Raw genomic sequence first — 14,615 nt, forward strand, 5'->3', positions numbered from 1 at the left:
AGCTGGATTCATGGACACCCCAGGAGGTGGACCCATGGACACCCCAGGAGCTGGACCTACAGATACCCAGGAACTGGAGCCACAGACACCCTAGGAACTGGATCCACAGACACCCAGGAGCCAGACCCACAGACAAAAAAAACGGGAGCAAAGCAGAGCAGGTAGGGAAACCAAAAGCCACAGAGAAACAGGAGGCAGAGCACAGGGCAGAGCTCCCCAAGCCCCTCAGGAGACCAGGATTGCACAGGGAGGCTCCACAGCTTGGATTTGCAGAGCAGGACAGGCGCTGCCACACCAGGCCTGTGATCCCAGAAGGTGAGGCACCACCTGGAACCTGCTAAGCTCCAGGAATTCCCATTGGGCACCACCAATGGCATGCCATGGATCACTGTGCAGGGACAGAACTGCCCTGGACTCAGGCCTGAGGCACAGCCATGTGTGCTGGGCAGCATCCTCGGGCATCCCTGCCCTGCTCCCACCGGGCATTCCAGGCCACATTCCAGCCTCCCCTGGCACCCCCAGCAGGAGCCACAAGCCCAGCCAGAAGTCCTGGTCTCCTGTGGAGCCTGCAATCCCTAAGCACACTGAGGCAAAGCCATGCCCACCCGAGAGAGGCTGGAGATGCCCTGGGGTGCCCTGTGGAGATGCGAGGGGTGCCCTGTGCACCAAACCCCTGCCCCAGAGGGAGCCCAGCACCCCAGGGCACCACAGCTCCCTGCTCCTGGCACAGCTGGGACACTGAGCACCAGTTAGACCAGTTCACATACTGGTGTCCTCACATGCCAGCCACCCCCTGCCCCAGGTGTCCCTGAGCCTTGGCCAGGTGTCCTTGGCACAGGCAGGCACCTGTCACGAGACTTCTGAGGCTGGAATTTGGCACTTCCATGCAGTCCCTCCCAGAGCCATCCCAGTCACGAGCCATTCCTTGATTTCTGCCCCAGTTTGGGACACCACAGAATGCCCCAGGACACATCACTGCCTGCTGCCACAAGCAGATCCAGCCTGGTGCTGATGATGGGGTGGAAGCAGCTCAGAGGCTCTTGAGGCTGCTCAGACTTCCAGATGTCCCTGTGATTCCCAAACATCCTCTCCATGTCTCCACCACTGTGGAGCTCTCTGCATTGACAGACTGATGGAGGGAGATGCTAAGGAGCTCTGGGGACCTGAAACCTGTTGGGGCACCCCCTTCCCATGGGACACACACTGGTCCACACAATTCCCTTATCCCAAAAGCAGGGCAGACCCACAGGCACTCCTGAGCCTGGGGAAGAAGCAAACCAGAGCACCATGGTGGGGTTTCTGCCCTGGCCAATGCTCCCTCCTGCCACCAGTTTGGGACTGCCACACATCCGAGTCACCCTGGCACAGCTTTCACACACAGGATGCAGGAGAAGGCTCCAGACAACGCTGGGAATGCTTGACACAGGCATGGACGAAGGGGTGAAGTCAGCAGCCAACCATTGTGTAAGCACATCTTGCCCTAAACCAGCCCCCAGTGATGCTCCCCAAACCCTCAGCTGGGGGCTGGGGCCTGTGTCCACTTTGCATCCCTGGCACCCCCGGGAGCTCCCCCTGGCAGCTGGGATATCCTGGCAGGAGCCACACGGACATACCTGATGGCAGCCCCCCTTCACAGCCTGCTCCGCTCAGGGGACTCTGATGAGGGGCAGAAAAAGGACGACAGCGTCACATCAGTGCACAGCCCCAGGCCTCCACACCCCCTTCAGCCTCTGCCACCCTGGCCCCCTGGTCCCCTCCTCGGCCTCTCCTGGCCCTGTCCAGCCTCCTGGAGGCCGCTCAGCCACTGCTGCTCCTCCCTCACTCCTGGCTCCAGCTACGTCCTGATCCTCCCTGGAGCCCAGCGGCCCCGTGGACTCACACGGGGACACCGGAGCCACCTGGGTGGTGACACCAGAACCTCGGGCACATGGAGGGGTTGGGGCTGTGCACACACACAGGGACACACACATGGACACACATGGATACACACACATGGATACACACACATGGATACACACATGGATACACACACATGGATACACATGGATACACACACATGGATACACACATGGATACACACACATGGATACACACATGGATACACACACATGGATACACATGGACACACATAGATACACACACATGGATACACACATGGATACACACATGGATACACACACATGGATACACACACATGGATACACACACATGGATACACACACATATGGATACACACATGGACACACACATGGACACACATGGATACACACACATGGATACACACATGGACACACATGGATACACACACATGGATACACATGGATACACACACATGGATACACACACATGGATACACACATGGATACACACATGGATACACACACATGGATACACACACATGGATACACATGGATACACACACATGGATACACACACACATGGACACACACACAGACGCACACACATGGACACACACACACACACAAACATGAACACACACGGACACACACACACACATGAACACACATATGGACACACACACACACATGAACACACACATGGATAGACACATGGACACACACACACACACACACACATGGACACACACACATGGATACACACACATGGATACACACACACAGGGATACACACACATGGATACACACCCAGATACACACATGGATACACACACACAGGGACACACACACACACACACATGAACACACACATGAACACACACACAGACGCACACACATGGACACACACACACAGACACCACACGGATCCACACCGGGATCCACCGCTCAGGATGCTGGCCCTGCTCGCGGCGCGGGGACAGCCATGCTCACACGGCGGGGATGAGAAGCAGCAGCACAAAAGCAGCCCAGGGGACACGGCGGGGGCACGGGCAGCACGGGAGCACAGCTTGGCAGGGCACGTCCTTGGGGCTGGCCGTGCACCAGTGACCTGTTTCCTCGGGAATCGCCTCGATTCTCTCTCCCACATGAGATACACAACCAGAGGCACGAGGGCTCTGTTTCCATCCCTACTCTGGGCAAGCAGAAGCACAGAACGGAATCTGAACCCAAGAGGATCCATCCATCCCATCCAGGGATCCATCCATCCAGGTTTTCCTCTCAGGACCACAGGGTGCTCCAGTGGCCACGCAGAGCCCTGGGCACTTTGAGGTCATGTTCTGTGGTCTTTCCCTTGTGTCCATGAGGAATTATTGCCATCCTTTCCTCACCAGCTTTCCTCCTGCATGTCCTTTCCTCTTGGAGAGAGGCCCTGCTGCTCTGTGCTCCCAGGGGAGTGGATGGGAGCCATCCTCTCTTCCTGGGGCAGAAGGAGCTTTGCCGAGCCTGCAGAGGGGACTGGCAGGACTGAAATAAAATCCACCTCTGCAGGGAACAAAGCTACGGAGATTTCCTGGTGCCAGCAGCAGCTTGGGAATGGCAGGATCAAGCAGGAACGCTGTGTTCAGGGTCTTTTATTCTGCTCTACCCATTGTCTGCTTCTGGCACTGGAGCCTTTTTCCAGCGTTGTCCCCTCGCTGGCAGAGCGGATTCTGTGCCATGAGCCCGGAACGGGGCAGGGTACAACTCCTGAATAGCTGGGACTGAGGGAAAACACGACCCCATGGCCTAATTCCCAGCACATGCTGGTGGCTCAGGGACTCCAGTGTGCCACCAGACAAGCACAAATCCCTCCTTGGTGGGAATTCTGCCCGTGGATTTTCCCGTTTTGTGGGGTGGTGAGGAGGCAGGCCCTCCCCTCGGGGTGCACAAAGGGTGCTCGGGATTTCCCATCCCTCCTCCACACAAAATGCCCTTTTGTGCCTCTGAGGCCCTGGAATGTGACGACCACGCCCTCTCTGGTATCAGGGTGTCCTGGTCACACCAAGTAAAGCTTTGTGCAGCTGCCGTGTTTTCCTGAGCTTTGGCCCATCCTGGTTATTCCAGGCCACCAGACTGTGCTTCCCAGGCAGGGAAGTGGGTGCTTGGGCATTCACAGCCCTCACATCCTCCTGGCTCTCCCCTTCCTGCAGCTTTGCCTCTCTCTGGCATGTCCTGGTCGGCTGCCTCACAGTGTTTTCCTCCTCAGGGATGAACCCAGGGCAGGAAAAGTTGGATCCCTTTGGTTTCTTGGGGAGCACCATTGGGGTTTTACACCAGGATGCCCTCAGAGATTCCAGGTTGGCTCCTCTGGGAAGAGGCACAAATTGGTGCTTCTGCTAATTATTCCTGTGTCCCTCTCTCCCCACCCAGGGCAGGAGCTGATCCTGTCACAGAGCTCCTCCAAACCTTTACTGGGGGATTCCAGCACAGCTCTGGGGCACTTTGGGAACAAGACAAAAGCAGCAGCCTCAGTCAGCATCCATCTCCTGCAGGAGATGGGCAGAGGTTCCCTCACCCTCTGCAAACCTGGGAGCTCCAAGCAGAGGCTGAGCCAGCCCCCAGCACGTTTTTTATGCCAGCCTGGTTTTTATCCCCAGCCTGGTTTGGTCTTCCTGTGTCTTCCACTTGTGTCAGTGCAGGGAGAGCAGGGATGGATGATGCAGCACAGGAGAAGTCTTGGAAGGGAGGGGAAGTGCTGGAGCAGCTCTGGAAGGGGAGGCAGAGGGGCTGTGACAGAGCAGAGCAGGGCAGAGGATGCAGAGAAGCCCAGGAAAGGGGAGGAGAGAAGCACAGCATGCCAGGAGGGACTGGAGAGGCTCAGTGGTGTGGGGAAATGGGCAAGGGGAGCGTGGGGAGAGCAGGTGGGAGGAAAATCAGATGCTTTCCCAAAGCTGGGATCAGAAAGAGCCTTCTTCTCTCTCTGGGGAGAACTCATCCAGCCAGCTGCCCCAAAAGCAGAGCCCCAGAGCCCTGACCTGTGCTGGCCCTGGGGACAGGGGGACAGAGCAGGGCCCACGCTGCACCCTGGGCTGCCAGGGGTTCCAGAGGTCTGTCCTGAGCCAGGGAGAGGGGCAGGGCTGGCCACCGTGCTGTGGACACCTGGGAATGCCTCCTCTCCCATTCCTGGCCCTCAGGGCTCTGCAGACCCCTCTGGGATGTCCCTGACGGTGGTGGCCCCCATGACATCACTCCCAGCAGCACTGTCCCCCCTCCCCGTGCAACAAGGACTCCCTTCCCGCCCCACAGCTCCTGGCAGTCGGCACCATTCCCTATTTCACCATTCCTGGTGCCGTTCTCCTGCACCATGGCTCCTCCAGGAACCATTCCCAGCAATGCTGCTCCCTGCTGCCCATGGCAGAGCTGCTGGCAGGCCCCATCCTGCCGTGCCAACATTCTCCACAGGTGCCACTCTCCCGCAGTGCCACTCCCCACAGCTGTGTCCCCCCAGGTGTGTGTGTCCCCCCAGGTGTGTGTCCCCAGGTGTGTGTCCCCCACGGCGCACTCCCGAAGGCACAGCTCTCCCATGGTGCTGCTCCCTCCAGGTGCCATTGCCTGCAGTGCCATTCCTGGGAAATGCCATCCCCACGGCGCTGCTGCCTCCAGGTATGGGTCCCCCAGGGTGCCACGTCCTGCAGGTGCCTCCAGGTGCTGCCCCCCCTGCTGCTGCCTTCCCTGCAGGCAGTGCTGCTGCAGTGGAGCCATCTCCTCCAGGTTCCATGTTTTACAGCACTGCTCCCTCCAGACACCACTTCCCTGCCGAGCTGCTTCCTCCAGGCACCGGTGCTGCTGCTCCCCTCCCTCCGCAGGCACCCTTAGGAACAGCTGGGATTGTGCAGCCCAACATGCCATGTTCTTACACTGGCTAGCCCCATTCCTATGCTATTCCATCCCATGAATAGAATCCCATCCTGTCCTATCCCATTGCTATCCTATCCCATCCCATTCCTATCCTATCCTATCCTATCCTATCCTATCCTATCCTATCCTATCCTATCCTATCCTATCCTATCCCATCCCATCCCATCCCATCCCATCCCAGCAGGAGTTTCCTGCAGGGAACAGGCATGTGGCAGCTCTGTGCCTCATTCCCAGCACATTTTCCCCTTGCCAGTGCTGTTGGGAGAGGGGAGCTGTGTTGCAGGTGGCTCTGGAGCCAGGATCTCCTTCACAAGCTCACAGACAAGGTGCCCCTTCACGGTCCCCAAATCAGGGTGGCACAGCCAGTGCATTATCCCATCAGGGAATCATGGAATATCCTGAGCTGAAGGGACCCACCAGGATCACCCAGTCCAGCTCCTGTCCATGCTCAGACCCCCCAGCAATCCCCCCTGTGCATCCCTGGTGTCCAAAGGCTCCTGGAGCTCTGGCAGCCTCGGGGCTGTGCCCATTCCCTGGGCAGCCTGGGCAGTGCCCAGCACCCTCTGGGGGAGGAACCTTTCCCTGTGTCCATCCCAAAGCTCCCCTGCAGCCGTTCCCTCCTTCCCTGAGCTCTGCCCTGGGCTCCTCTCTGCAGCTGAACCAGCCCAGAGCCCTCAGCCCTCCTCAGGTGGCTCCTGCAGAGCCTTCCCCAGCCCCGGCCCCTCCTTTGGGCCCTCTGGAACAGCTTTGGGTCTCTGATGTTGTGGCACCCGAAGTGCCCCAGCCCTGGAGGTGGGGCAGGACAATCCCTCCCTGGCTGATCCCCAGGACACCTTTGGATGCAGGATCCCTCCTGCAGCTCCTGTGGGAGCTCCTATGGGCTCCTGGCCCAAATTCTCGTGTGGACAAGCCCAGAGCTCAGCAATGTGCCCTGCAGAGCTGCCGGGGCGCTGTCTGTCCCCCGTTGGGGATGGATGGGCACGGAGCGCTCGGAGCCGGGACAGGGGCAGGAGCTCCCGCAGCCCCGGGCTCCCCCCGCACCCTCCCCGGCTGCAGGACCACCCCTAGCACCCCATCACCCAGCCAGACGGGACCGATCCTAGCACTACAACACGCAGCCAGATGGCTTCCCAAAGTTCCCACCCTCGCTCCACATGGCTCCCGCTATGGGAGCCCGACCCGGCACTGCCCACCGAGGGGTGACTGCGGCTCCGAGCCACACCTCCGGCTCCCGGGGCGAGAACGAGCAGCCCCCGCTGTTCCACACATCCCCGGAGCTGCCCAGTGCTGCAGGGCACGGGCCGGCTTCTCCTGGGTCAGGAGATGGAACAGCCCCGGCATCCCCGGCCCCTCCAGCCCCGCTGCTCTGCCCCTGTGCCGGGCAGCACACACGGAGCAGCCGCAGCCCCTGCAGGGCATCCCGGCACTCCAGAGCTGCAAACGCCTTCCCAGCCCCTGCCCAGGGCAGCCCAGCACGGCCAGGAAGGGATGTGGAGAGATGGACACACCCGGCTGGGGCTGGGGAGCTTTGCCTGGCTCCCAGGGGATGTGTTCTTCCTCTTCCTCACTCCCAGGGGATCTGTCCTTCCTCTTCCCTACTCCCAGGGGATCTGTCCTTCCTCTTCCCTACTCCCAGGGTATGTGTTTCCATTCCCCCACTCCCAGGGGATGTGTTTTCTCTTTTCCCCCATTCCCAGGGGATGTGTTTTCCCTTTTTCCCTGTTCCCAGGGGATGTGTTTGCCCTTTTCCCCCCACTCCCAGGGGATGTGTTGCCCTTTTTTCCTCATTCCCAGGGGATGTGTTTCCCTTTTTTTTCCCCCATTCCCAGGGGATGTGTTTCCCTTTTCCCCCCATTCCCAAGGGATGTGTTTCCCATTCCCAGGGGATGTGTTTCCCTTTCCCCCCCATTCCCAGGGGATGTGTTTCCCATTCCCAGGGGATGTGTTTCCCTTTTTCCCCCATTCCCAGGGGATGTGTTTCCCATGTGTGCAGGAGGAGCCACCTCCCTGCTGCAGTCACAGCGGCCACATCGCCACAGCAACGGCAGGCAGAGCACCCAGATGGATGTTCCCAGACACTGAGTGTGTCCCTGCAGGGCTCAGAACACACTGAGAGCTCCCAAAATCCCCATCACCCCACAGCTTCCCTGTGATACCCAGCAAAACAAATTCAACCTCCCTATAGCAGATTTTGTGGTTGTGGTGCCACCCCCATGATCTCCTACCCTGGCACAGCAAGGCTTCAACCTTCACTGGACTATAAAAAGCAGAATTATTATATTAAACTGCCGAATAATTATGTTAAGAAGCACCTAAATAGGATTACAGGGTCCAAAGGTTAGGAAATGCCAAAATTAGGATTGTCCAGGCAGCCTTAATTCTCCTCCTGCTTCCTGATGCAGAGCAGAGTCTCACTCTGGAGGGAAATATTTTCCCTGGGGTCCCTCTATGGCTTCCAGGGAGAGGACAAACCCCTGGGAGGTTTAACAGGGAAGGAGCTGATTTGCCACTGAGACTCTGCCCCAGAGGCTGCAGAAACTGGGGAGGGTACAAGGAAGGGGTCAAGAGATCACAGAAAACTCCTCCTCTAAAAAGGGGCTGGAGGATGGGGGGGTGTTGCTCTCCTAATGAGAAAAACCAGCAATTTTCTCTCCTCCTTCCAGAAATAAAATATCTGGGCACTTCCCAAAGCACTTGGTACCTGGCACACACCCTCTATGAAAAATCAGGTCCCTGCAGCTAAAACTCACAGCAGGCAAAAGCAAAGGCACAGAATGAGCATTGCTGGGCTATCCCCTCACTCACCCTGCATAAAACAACCCAAACCCTGCATCCATTCACATCCCAGCATTATCCTCTGGCTGTCCTACAGACCAGAGGCATTCCACAAATATCCACCAGAAATGCTGGGGAGTCCAAACCAATCCATGGAATAAGCAAAGCCTCTTCCAGCACCGACTCCTGCAGCCCCAGGTGAGAAACAGCACCTGAGGTTCCTTTAGGGGCACACAAAGGCCCTAAACCCCTGGGATTTGGGCAGTGGAGCTCCTGCCCTCCTTCCCTCCCTGCCCCAGGAGCTGGGACAGGGGGAGCTCAGGGCTAATGATGGAAATCCCAGGGGAGGGAGCAGCAGCACCTGCCACCCCCGGGGCTGCCAGCTCATGCATGCCTTGGATGCACATTCCTGCTGCCCAAATTGCTCCTGATTGCTCCTGCCTGCATTCCCCAGTCCCACCCGCTCTGCTGATGGGGATTCTGCCCCTGGGGGCTGGGGATGGCCTGTCCCTCTGCAGGTATGGGCTCCCTGGGGACACAGGAATGGCCATCCCAGAGCTCCCTGGGGACACGGAATGGCTGTCACAGAGCTCCCTGGGGACACAGGAATGGCCACCCCAGAGCTCCCTGGGGACACGGAATGGCTGTCACAGAGCTCCCTGGGGACACAGGAATGGCCACCCCAGAGCTACCTGGGGACACAGGAATGACAGATATCCTTGGGGACAGGGAATGACAGAGATCCTGGGGGACAGGGAATGGCTTTCCCAGAGCCATCAGAGCTCCCTGGGGACATGGGAATGGCAGAGATCCCTGAGGACAGAGAATGGCCACCCCAGAGCTCCCAGGGGACACAGGAATGGCTGTCCCAGAGCTCCTTGGGGACACAGGAATGGCCATCCCAGAGCCTCCTGAGGACACAGATGGCCAGTGCTCCCTGGGGAGACAGGAGTGCCCACCCCAGAGCTCCTTGGGGATACAGGAATGGCAGAGCTCCCAGGGGACAGGGAATAGCCATCCCAGAGCTCCTTGGGGGCACAGGAATGCCTGTCCCAGAGCTCCTTGGAGATATGGGAATGGCCATCCCAGACTTCCCTAGGGACACAGAAATGACCACCCCAGAGTTCCTTGGGGACAGAGAATGGTCATCCCAGAGCTCCCTGGGGACAGGGAATGGCTCTCCCAGAGCTCCCTAGAGACACAAGAATGGCCACACCAGAGCTCCCTGGGGACATGGGAATGGATGTCCCAAAGTTCCTTGGGGACACAGGAATGGCAGAGCTCCCAGAGGACAGGGAATGGCCACCCCAGAGCTCCTTGGGGACACAAGAGTGCCTGTCCCAGAGCTCCTTGGAGACATGGGAATGGCCACCCCAGAGCTCCCTGGGGACACAGAAATGTCCAGAGATCCCTGGGGACACAGGAGTGCCCACCCCAGAGCTCCCTGGCACACTCCGGGTGCCCTGTGCTGCCAGCCAGGGTGACCACAAGGGGCCAGGCCAGCAGCAGCAGTGTCCCCAGTGCCACTCTGAGCACCCACTGCCCTGGTGACACAGTGCCCACAGCCCAGGTGCCCTTCCCAGCCCTCTGGTGTGCTTCACTCTCAGCTGCACCTGGGTGAGGGACAGGGGGTGGCCCTGGTGGCACCGGGTCCTGGGGAGCTGCCAGTCCATATTACCACAGGTTGGTGACACACAGTGCTCCTCCTACCCTGTGTCCCCAAGTGCCCAGCTCTCAGAGAATCACTGGGCGTGGTCCCAGAGGGGCTGGAAACCTGAGCCATGGCAGGACTGTGCCCTGTGGGGCTGGGGACAGTCCCCCCAGCCAGCAGGGACATGGCACACCAGCAAATGCTTCTTCCAGCAGGAGCAAAGCACATAATCCTTGAGCTTTGAAAGTGCCTGAGCCTGTGAGAGGCCAGGTCTGATCCTCCCTGACCTGTGCCCTCTGCCCCGGGCTGGGGGGAGCATAGGGGGTCCCCTGCAGCCCCATCCCACCCAAACCATGGCATTGCACCCTGGCATCCCTGGGGCTGGTCTGGCACCCTCCTCCTGCTGCATCCCCGTGCTCACCCAGCCCCTGCAAGGGTTAATCTGCCTCTCCAGAGCTTCTCAAAGCTAATTAGAAAGAGCCTGGGCAAGTGTGGTGGCAGACACCACTGCACTTATCTCCCCACTTCCGGGGCTCTGCCCTTATCATTTAATTAAAGCTGCAGCCTGCTGCCCTGGCTGCCAGCAGCTCATCACCGAGGGCACTGGAGCTTGAGGCAGCCTCTGCCAGCTCGCCAGGAAGAGCAGGAGAAGGCAGGAACAGGCCCTGGGAAGGACAATCAAAGGGAGAGAAGATAAAGGAAGAGTCCCTGTGTGCTGGCTGGGACTGGGGAGGCAGTGAGGGACCCCAGAGTGCCACCCCTGTGCCAGGCATGGGGGGATGTGGGGACAGCTCTGCTCCAGGGGGACCTGGGCAGTGTCACAGCCTGGGAAGGAGCCAAGGAAAGGCCTTGAGGGGAGGCACTTCAGACTGGTTCCATCTCCCAGATCCCCAGAGCAGCTCTCCCACAGAATCCCAGGATCACTGAGGTTGGGAAAATCCCTCCAGGATCACTGAGTCCAAGCTGTGCCTGATCCCCACCCTGTCCCCAGCCCAGAGCACTCGGTGCCACCTCCAGCCCTTCCTGGGCACCTCCAGGGATGGGGACTCCAAACCCCCCTGGGCAGCTCCTCCCAATCCCTGAGCCCCCTTTCCATGGGGAAATTCCTCCTGGTGCCCACCCTGAGCCTGCCCTGGCCCAGCCTGAGGCCGTTCCCTCTGCTCCTGTCCCTGTTCCCTGGAGCACAGCCCGGCCCCCCCGGCTGTGCCCTCCTGGCAGGAGCTGTGCAGAGCCACAAGGGCCCCCTGAGCCTCCTTTGCTCCAGGCTGAGCCCCTGCCCAGCTCCCTCAGCTGCTCCTGGGGCTCCAGCCCCTTCCCAGCTCCGTTCCCTGCCCTGGACACGCTCCAGCCCCTCCAGGGCTCTCTGGCCATGAGGGCCCAGAACAGGACACAGCCCTCGAGGTCCCCCAGCAGTGCCAGCACAGGGGACAGGCCCTGCCCGTGTCCTGCTGTCACACTGGTTTTGATCCAGGCCAGATGCCCACGGCCTCCGTGGGCACCCCTGGGCTCCTAGCAAGGCTCCCTCAGGTGCACCCTGACCCCAGCATCTCAGAGCAGAGCCACCCTCCTTTCTCAGCCACACCCACCAGCTGACACTGAGGTACCAACCTGAAATTTTCCAAACTTTGCTGGATTTCTCCAAAACTGAGGCTGCCAGCAACTTGAACCCTGCAAGTCCTTTGAGCTCCAAAGGCCACCTCTGAGCTGATACCCAGACCCTGGAGAAATGACTTCTTTTTCCTCCCAGAGGAAAAGGACAATCCCTGCCATGCTGAACCAAGCTTCCCAAAGAAACCTGGGGAGCACAGAGCACTGGGAAATGTCCAGCAGGGAGGGAGGTCACCGAGCAACTGAGGGGTGTGGACCAGGGAACAGCATGGGTGTCCATGAAGCAATGGCAGCAAACCCTGGCCTCTCCCCAAAAGAGAACACGGATCACAGGACCATGGAATCGCAGAGTAGTTTGGGTTGGAAGGAACCTCAAAGCTCATCTTGTTCCCTGCCACGTGCAGGGACACCTTCCACCATCCCAGGCTGCTCCAAGCCTGGCCTTGGACACTGCCAGGGATTCAGGGGCAGCCACAGCTGCTCTGGGCAACCTCAAGGCCTCACCACCTTCACAGGAAAGATTTTTTTCCCTAATATCCAATCCAAGCCTCCTGTGTCAGTTGGAATCGATTCCCCCAATGGATAACCCTGGGAATGCTGTTGTCTGAAGGCCACGCAGGGCAGTGTGGGCACAGCTCCCCAGGGATGTGTTCTGAGGTACATTCAGAGCACATTTTGGGACAAGCAGCCCCCAGCTGCTGCTGGCAGCTCCCATGGCAAATCCCACCCCTCCCTCCCCAAGCGTGGTTAAGCTAATGGATCTTGAAAGGAAATTTAAATAATCACTTTGTTAGCAGGGCTCAGGCAGCACGGCTTGTTCTCCAAAACTAGCTGGAACAGCTCGGCTAAAACTCATGAAAAACAGAAAGAGAAATCAACCTGAGGGAAACCCAGCATGGAAAATTGAAGCTGTGGTGCTGGAAAGCAGCTGAGGCGATAAGCCATCGGAAAGGAGCCTGTGCAGCACAAAATGTCAGCGCTGAGGCTGTGCAGGGCAGGATCCTCACTGCAGAGCTGCTCCAGAGGCACAGCCTGGCTGGAGCCAGGGAGCACATCCTGACCCCCTCCTCCTTTTCCTGCTGCCTCCTCCTGTGTGCCTGGCACACCCTGAGCACCAGGAGCCAGAGCTGTGCTGGGAATGGGAGCACCAGCCAGGGAGGGGCTGGGAAAGGGGCTCAGATGGAGAAAAGGAGGTTCAGGGGACACTTTGTGGCTCTGCACAACTCCCTGACACGAGAGGAAATCAGGAGCTGCTCCCAGGATGAGTGGGCTCCAGCTGCAGCAGGAGAGGTTCAAGCTGGACATCAGGGAACATTTCTTCCCAGAGGAATGGTCAGAGCTGTCCAGGGCAGTGGTGGAGTCACCCTGGAGGGATTTCAAAGCCGTGTGTGTAGCTATGATATTTTCTGAAAAATCTTTTCTTTAAGATTTTTTCTCTTGAGAAGCTGAGAGGCCTCAGGAACAAAATGTAACCAATGGTTATCTGCTGCTGTGGAATGCAACAGGTGCATCTGGGATTGGTCTCATGTGGTTGTTTCTAATTAATGGCCAATCACAGCCCAGCTGGCTCAGACTCTCTGTCCCAGACACAAGCCTTTGTTATTCATTCCTTCTTTTTCTATTCTTAGCCAGCTTTCTGATGAAATCCTTTCTTCTATTCTTTTAGTATAGTTTTAATGTAATATATATCATAAAATAATAAATCAAGCCTTGTGAAACATGGAGTCAGATCCTCATCTCTTCCCTCATCCTCAGACCCCTGTGAACACTGTCTCACATGCAGATGTGGCACCTGGGGACAGGGGTTAGTGGTGGCCTTGGCACTGCTGGGGGAATGGTTGGACTTGATGATCTCAGATTTCCAACCTTAATTCCACGATTCTGTGCAAAGGGTGGTCCTCTCCCACCCCCTGCTCATGTCCTAATCACACAAGCTAGTATTCACAGGCAATAATTGGATTATTTTTCATTAATTTTCAGCACGGCCAGGCCTCTCACCTCACCTACAGCCACGGGGAGCACTCCAAGGAGCACCAGTTCATGCACACAGGGATTTGGGAATCCCAGCCTGGCTTTGTGAGTCCTCTCCAGTGTTTGCTCCTTGGTGGCTGCCTCTCATTGTTCCCGGGTATTAAAGCTCTTGTGTCAAGGAGAAAAGAAGTGGCGTTTGCATGTCTGCCTTTGAACAAAACCATTGTTCAGCTCCATCAACAATTTAATAATCCTTCCCTGGCAGGACAATGGATGGGGGGAAATGGTGGGTGCAGGGGGGCCGGGAGCCACAGAGCCAAGTGCTGTTCCTGGCCTTTGAAGTCAGGGAGGTGTTTAAGTGACAAAAAACCCACAAGTTTATGAAAAGGGCTCCTCTCAAGGAGGGGATCTGCAAACAAAGGGAACCGAGACCACTCGGAGGGAAGCAGAGCAGGGAGAAGGAAGAGCCCTTGGAAGAGAGTCAAGCCAAACCCCAAGGAAACCAGAGGAAATGACAGTGTGGATTTGCATGTGGACGCTTTGTTTCCTTGCCACGGATCTTTCCTGGGCTGCTTCCGAGGCAAGGGAGCACCCTCGGATCACTGCAGCTCCTTCACAGCCTGTCCTGCAGACGCCCAGGGGGAAGGGGCAGATCCCTGCCGGAGTTTTTGGTGGCTGTGGGAAGGATCAGGGGACGGGCACTCAGTGCAGGGTGAGGCTCTTGGGCTGTGCTGTCCCTGCTGGAGGCACACACAGCCCTGGATCCCAAACCCAGCCCTGGGGAACCAAACCCACCTGAAATCCAACGCACAGCACTCCTGGGAGCATTGGAGCAGGGATACAGCCAGGGAACC

General features: G+C 58.1%; 1 protein-coding gene across 3 annotated transcripts in view; it reads right to left on the reverse strand.

Moving 5' to 3' along the window:
• The window catches only part of PCDH1 (protocadherin 1), a 56,857-nt gene that overhangs the window by 2,117 nt on the left and 40,125 nt on the right, over nucleotides 1-14,615 (reverse strand). The window contains exon 5 of one of the 3 annotated variants that reach the window (XM_036391446.2): nucleotides 1,614-1,656. The exons of the other annotated variants lie outside the window; for them this stretch is intronic. Within the exon in view, the coding sequence (XP_036247339.1) occupies nucleotides 1,631-1,656 (26 nt within the window). The 3' untranslated portion in view covers nucleotides 1,614-1,630. The remainder of the gene's footprint in view (nucleotides 1-1,613; nucleotides 1,657-14,615) is intronic. 3 annotated transcript variants of the gene reach the window in all.

This window comes from Molothrus ater, chromosome 15 (assembly GCF_012460135.2).
Source record: "Molothrus ater isolate BHLD 08-10-18 breed brown headed cowbird chromosome 15, BPBGC_Mater_1.1, whole genome shotgun sequence".
NCBI lineage: Eukaryota > Metazoa > Chordata > Aves > Passeriformes > Icteridae > Molothrus > Molothrus ater.